The sequence below is a fragment of the Austrofundulus limnaeus genome, unplaced genomic scaffold, assembly GCF_001266775.1.
Source record: "Austrofundulus limnaeus strain Quisiro unplaced genomic scaffold, Austrofundulus_limnaeus-1.0 Scaffold2397, whole genome shotgun sequence".
Classification (NCBI taxonomy): domain Eukaryota; kingdom Metazoa; phylum Chordata; class Actinopteri; order Cyprinodontiformes; family Rivulidae; genus Austrofundulus; species Austrofundulus limnaeus.
In genome coordinates this window covers 3,205-9,474 of record NW_013954799.1, presented here as the reverse complement: position 1 = coordinate 9,474, position 6,270 = coordinate 3,205, and the positions used below count along the sequence as shown (strand labels likewise).

Here is a 6,270-nt window from a genome sequence, read left to right as displayed (position 1 = left end):
TGTGTGTGTGTGTGTGTGTGTGTGTGTGTGTGTGTGTGTGTGTGGGACAGAGTGGCAGCTTTGTGTCTGTTGAGGTTGCAGTCGGAGCAGTGATGAATCTTAAACAGGCCTGTAGTAGCTGCTGTGTGTCACACACTGTGTTGTTGTTGTTTATCAATAAACTATTGTTTTCTCTCTCTCTGCAGTTCAGGACCTCCCACTGGCCGTCGTCCCGCCCCGCCCCACCCGCCTGTCCTCTCCGGCTGCCACAGTACTTGTAGGAACATCTGAGTGGTTTTGAAGATCCGAGTGGACCCGGGCCGTGACCTGATGAGACCAGCAGGCTGACAGCAGCTTCACTGTGATCTTCACCGTCCTGCAGCTCAAACACAACCAGAGTTTCACCTGAACATGTAGACTGAAGACTGCTCACAGTCTGCAGCTCAAACACTTTGCTCTCCTGAAGGGAAACTAATCAAACGAAGATGTAGCTGCACCGTGACCGGGACCAGCGCSTTCAGCAGCTAACGGCTCATCAGCGGCTCCAGGTGAGCAGGTAGCGGTGGCTGGTGGTTGAGTGTGGGTGGAGCGGGGGTGCGATGGAGTACCACTCCGGTGGCAGCCTGCCCCTGCTGGGGAGACCACGGTACTGCCCTGGAGCTAACGCTAACGGTGGCTATCTGTGCGAGACGGGACACTGCTGCGGAGAGACGGGCTGCTGCACGTACTACTATGAGCTGTGGTGTAAGTTTTTCWCTGATTTAACTATAAATATACTTTGAAACATCATAGTTTATGTAAAAACATCTGTCTCCATTTTGTTATGATGTATAGTCACAGTTTTGACATAGTGGACCATTGTAGACCCAGGTTAGTTGAACCTGTTTATCTCATATACTCATAGGTAGTGGTGATTATTAAATTTAATTCTACACTTTGTTAATTATTAAACAGGAATTATGTGAGAAACTTAACTAAACGAAGAGCACAGATAGTAAATGATAATAGATCCACTTGTTGACTGTTAATAATAGATAACCTGATTTTGATTTAATTGGATAATAAACAGAAATAATCTTTTATAAAACCTAAAGTGTTTCTTTTACAACTGAAATAAGATAAAATAAAGGAGTAAATAAAACCATATAGTTGTTACGTGATGTATAGTATTTTGTGCGGACTACAGATGTTGTAGATTAAGGTGTTTTGTTCCAGTTTACATGAAATCAGAGCATTTCTGTATTAATGGCGTGTGTTTAGGGTTTTGGCTGCTGTGGACTGTCCTCATCCTGTTCAGTTGCTGCTGTGCGTACCGACACCGCCGAGCCAAACTCCGGGTCCAGCAGCAGCAGAGACAGAGAGAGATCAGCCTGCTGGCCTACCACGGAGCCAACTCCTTCCCCTCGTCCATGCTGGACCTGAGTAAGACCCGGTTCTGCTCTGCTTTACAGGACATTACTGTTCCAGCAGCGGCCAGGAGTCAGAAACTTTACAGAGAGGATTTCTGCAGAAATAATGTTAAAACATAACCATTTGATTTTTACGTTAGCCTACAAATTATTTTACACACAAAAAGCATAGTCTAAATAATGTATCCTTTATTCACTGCTTGTGATAAGATAAGATAAGATAAGATAAGATAAGATAAGATAAGATAAGATAAGATAAGATAAGATAAGATAAGATAAGATAAGATAAGATAAGATAAGATAAGATAAGATAAGATAAGATAAGATAAGATAGAACTTTATTGATCCCACAGTGGGGAAATTTGAACATTACAGCAGCTCAGACAGTGGAGTTGCTGTAACAGGCTGCCTACCGTGGCGCCAACTTAGAAACAAAGAAAAAACTGAAAAAATCACACAAGGGAAGATGGGGGGGAAAGCAAAAACATCATATTATATCAACACTGTGACACACTATGTTAATGAAAAACCCTTTGCGTAGAGCAAGTTTATTAGCCAGAGGAGTAAGTGAGTTTAGTAGGGGCCCAAAGAATCCAGTCCCCAAAACCAGCGCAGCCATAGTTCAGAATATTGGTGGTAAGTGTTCATTCTGTGCAGCTTTCAGCCTGCTCTGGAAAATCAGATTAGACGGGCGAGAGGAGGGGGGGAAGGTGGGGGGCAGAGTCTTTGTCGACACATCCATCCAGGAAGAATTCAGTCAACAGAACCAAGGCCATTGTCGGGGAGATCCAGATTCTGTAATCAGTTGTTTTGGGAACAGAAGAAACAGGTAGACGACAACAATTTTCCATCTGCTTTAGAGTTCTGCTGGTGCATCTCAAGATGGCGATCCCAATCAGACAAATAGTGTGGACAAATTCTGCCAAGCCTGAATCTATCAGATTCCTCCAAGATCAATTCCATCTTGCCAGCAAAGTCCAGGAACCACAGCCGGCCCGTGACCCTCAGTAGAACTGCTTGCAGACCGAGTCCAGCTTGCTCAAGGCTAAATGTCCGAGTTCTGACAGTATATGGCCATCCATCAAATTGGTCAGTCAGCCAGAAAATGAAAAACCACCGACGCTGATTTGTAGACCACCAGGAGACCGCCAAGCCAATCTGTAGAATCCAATGATCGGTATATAGATCCAAAACAGAGAAGAACAGAGGTCCCACCTTTGACATGTCCTCCCATGGAAGAAAAAAAACTTTGTTCCAAAAATTTTAATGAGAGACCAGCTAACCAAATCCATAAGAATAAAAAAATCCATGATTTCTTATTTCGGATGAAAAATGTAGAGAAGGCTCCAAGCCGCAAAGCAGGGAAGATAAGGAAGGGCAGGAGAGAAGGAAGAAGCGTCTCACTCCTCCGAGAGTGGAAACAAAAAACAAAAAAAAAAACTTGAACAGTAGTTGTTGTGACTTTCTGAGGGTTGAAGTTTCCTCTGTTCTACAGTCTGTCTGCTCTTCATCCTTTCTTTAGGTTTCCTGGCGTCGCTGAAGCTCCCGTCCTACGAGGAGGTGGCAGCTCAACCCTCCACCCCTCCTCCTCCCTACAGTTCTGTGTTTACCACCCCTCGTTACCCACAGCCCCCGCGTGCCGCTGATCCACATCTGCTCACACAACACGGCCCGCTGCTCCACCAACCTCTGAGTGATGGGCCCTCCTCCCTCAGCTCCGACAACAGGTAGGCTCCTCCCACTTCTGCAGGAGTTCAGCACAACAAATCTCAATGTGAAGCGATTCTAGTTGTTGTTACTCAGCATCAAAGGAAGCAGTTTCATTAAAATATTACAACTTCTTTTGAAACGTTGTCTTTAGGACGAACTCTTCTGCAAACCAAACTGTATTTCTTTCTGCAGCTCCAGTTGCTCCTGCGACTCCTGCTGCCCCTCTTCTCCATGTAGCTCCTCCCTGTCAGCGCCTATCACCTACGAGACTGACACAAGCCACGCCTCTACGCCCAGTGAAGCCACACCCCTCACACATGATGTCACCATGGAAACTATAGCCGCTGCCGCAAGTTGCTTGGGGTCAAACGAGACACGGCTTCCCTCAGAGAGAACGATCGCCACGGTGGCCATTGAAATGGAAGATGGCGAAGCCGCCAGAGCTCAGGAACCAAACGCCAAGGAGTCATCACTTCCTCGCCAGACTGTTACCACGGCAGTTGTTACCAGGGCGGCCTCACCTGGCRTGGAGCTCACTCTTCCTGTTGCAACATCTCCCATAAACCTACAGGTCGACACCGCATCGCAGTCTCCAATCATCAGCGCCGGTAGCTCCAGCACACTCCCAAGTCCRAGTCCTAATGCCACGCAGCTCCCATCCATCAGAGTCGTGAGAACTGGAAGTGTGTCAGGACCTCCTACACCAACAGCCAGCTCGGCTGAAAGTTGTACGACCACCCAAACCCCTGAAACTCTCAGCTTAACAAGAACTTTGAATCCAGTCAGTGTTCCTTGTAGCCCAGCATCAGCACCTCCTCCTGAAGTTCACAGAACTTTGGCCTTCGAGACAACCTCTGACATCCTCCTGAGCCAAGATCAGAGTCTTAGCTTGGTTGTGACACCCACAACACTTAGCCAGACTTCATTACCTACAAACCTAACCCRAGAACCACCGCTCTTTGATCATACTCAAGCTACAGATCCTGCTCTGTCAAAGCTTAGCCCACTTTCAAACCCTCAAACCATCTTGGACCCAAATTCCATTAGAAACTCCATTCCAACTCTAAAACCTACATATTTAAACCTTAACCAAGATACAGATGCAGCACCGGTGTCACCCTCATTGGTGCAACGCCAAAACCTGGAACAGTCACCTGGTTCAGGTTTGATCCAAACACTTCAAAGTCCTGGGTCAGGTTTGGTCCAGATTTCTCAAAGTCCTGGGTCAGGTTTGGTCCAAACATCTCAAAGTCCTGGGTCAGGTTTGGTCCAAACATCTCAAAGTCCTGGGTCAGGTTTGGTCCAAACATCTCAAAGTCCTGGGTCAGGCTTGATCCAGACACCTGGGTCAGGTTTGGTCCAAACATCTCAAAGTCCTGGGTCAGGTTTGGTCCAGACACCTGGGTCAGGTTTGGTCCAGACACCTGGGTCAGGTTTGGTCCAACACTCTGTTGTATCTTATTTAGAGTTGACTTCATCAGCCGGTGGTTCAGAATCTGTTCTGGTCCCAGATAAAGTATCTGAGTCAAACCTTAGTCCAGCATTGCCTTCGGTTGTCCAGGCTGGTTTTAGCCCTGGTTCTGGATCACCATCAAGATCAAATCCTCTGTCCAGCCTAACTCCAGTCCTTACCTGTCCAACACCTGAGGCCACGTCCTCCTCCTGCCCAGCCATCACTATCGAGCCTGAAACGTCTCGTTCACCTCTTGCCGTTCTGTCTCCGTCCTCCCCTCGGTCCCCTCGGTCCCCTCTGTCTCTCGCAGCACCAGCTCTACTCTTGGACCCCCTCACTGCTTTGCAGCCGTCCGACAAAGGTGGCTCTTCCTCTGGCCACGCGTCCTCCCTCTCCCCCTCTCCCCGCGCTACTCAGTCCCCACCGAAACAGACCGTCTTCTCCCCGTGCGTGGACATTTTCGAACCCGGACCTCCCAGCTGGGAGGATGGAGAAGAGGAGCGGGACGACAAGGACAACGACGAAGACGAGGACGACGACATGGGAGCCGACGAGAGCCAGTACAGACATCGACGACTCACCGGGGACTCTGGGATTGAGGTGTGCAGGTGCAGAGTGGAGGACGAGGATGACGACGAAGAGGAGGAGAAGGAGGACGGCAACTCTGGAGTGCATGATAGTGTGGATTGTCCTGCAAGAGGTCAGATGAGCACAGGGGACGAACTTTCACTGTGTACACCCACCGCCGCTGTCACCTCGCCAATGTCTGATGACAGCAGCAAAGTCGTCATTGTCATGGAGAAAGTTTAACAGATTAAGATCCTGACGCAGTTCTGAACTGATGCTTGAGATATCTCATAACTGCAGTGCTTGAGGAGTTAGATGGCTGATTGTCACTGTTAAATTATTAGAGTTAGAGCGAAGGTTCAGATGGAAACATTAGCTCAATATGACTATTTTTTCTAAAGAAAAGTGGAATTTTCGTAGCCAAGTCTGTATACAGATGTGATGAGTTAGATCGAACTGCAGCATGACAGAGTTGTTGATGGAAAAAAACCTTCATGACCCAACACATGTTCACCTTTTATGAACAAAATTCAAACAGGAATCTTAATTTGTCCTTTAATAAAGTTGCTGTAAGCTTTAGTGAACGAATCTACAGAAAGAAACCAATATGGGATAAATCTTGTGCCAACAGGAATTGAATCTGAATTGCTCAGATTGAATCTGAATGTTCATAATTTGAAATTGAATGCATTGGTTTGAAACTGAATTTAAAGTTTTGTATCTGAATTAATTTACTTTGAAACTGTATTTTGGTTTATTAAAAATTCAGTTTGACTACTTTCACTTTCAGTTCCATAATTCAGATGTTTGTGTCACATCCTGGTCCTTGAGAAAGCCAGGCAGAGTAATCAAACACAGATCCACAGATTTATGTTTCACTTTGGGGAAGTTTCCCTTCTGGATGTAACAGAGTTGATGCAATCCACCGTAAAGTGGAAATGTAACAAACGTAAATGCAACATTTTCTACATATAGGTCAAATTAATCACTGCAATAAAATAACTTTGTGTGTTTTTGTCACTTTTACAGTGGATTGCATCAACTCTGTTACATCCAGAAGGGAAACTTCCCCAAAGTGAAACATAAATCTGTGGATACAAGCATTATCCCAGATAAATTCTGTTCTGTTGGACTGGTCTGGTTCTGTTAAAC

At 46.3% G+C, this 6,270-nt stretch overlaps 1 protein-coding gene across 2 annotated transcripts; it reads left to right on the top strand.

Annotated features, from left to right (window-relative positions):
* Nucleotides 1-5,798, top strand: LOC106510918 (mucin-5AC). 2 transcript variants are annotated; one of them, XM_013999653.1, is made up of 5 exons: nt 1-723; nt 1,240-1,401; nt 2,911-3,115; nt 3,291-4,384; nt 4,499-5,798. In XM_013999653.1, the coding sequence occupies exons 1-5, from the start codon at nt 579-581 to the stop codon at nt 5,359-5,361; spliced, it is 2,469 nt and encodes an 822-aa protein (XP_013855107.1). In that variant the 5' UTR covers nt 1-578; the 3' UTR covers nt 5,362-5,798. The 2 variants fall into 2 exon arrangements, with proteins under 2 accessions (XP_013855107.1, XP_013855106.1); XM_013999652.1 differs by having other exon boundaries at nt 3,291-5,798.
* Nucleotides 5,799-6,270: the final 472 nt, after the last annotated feature.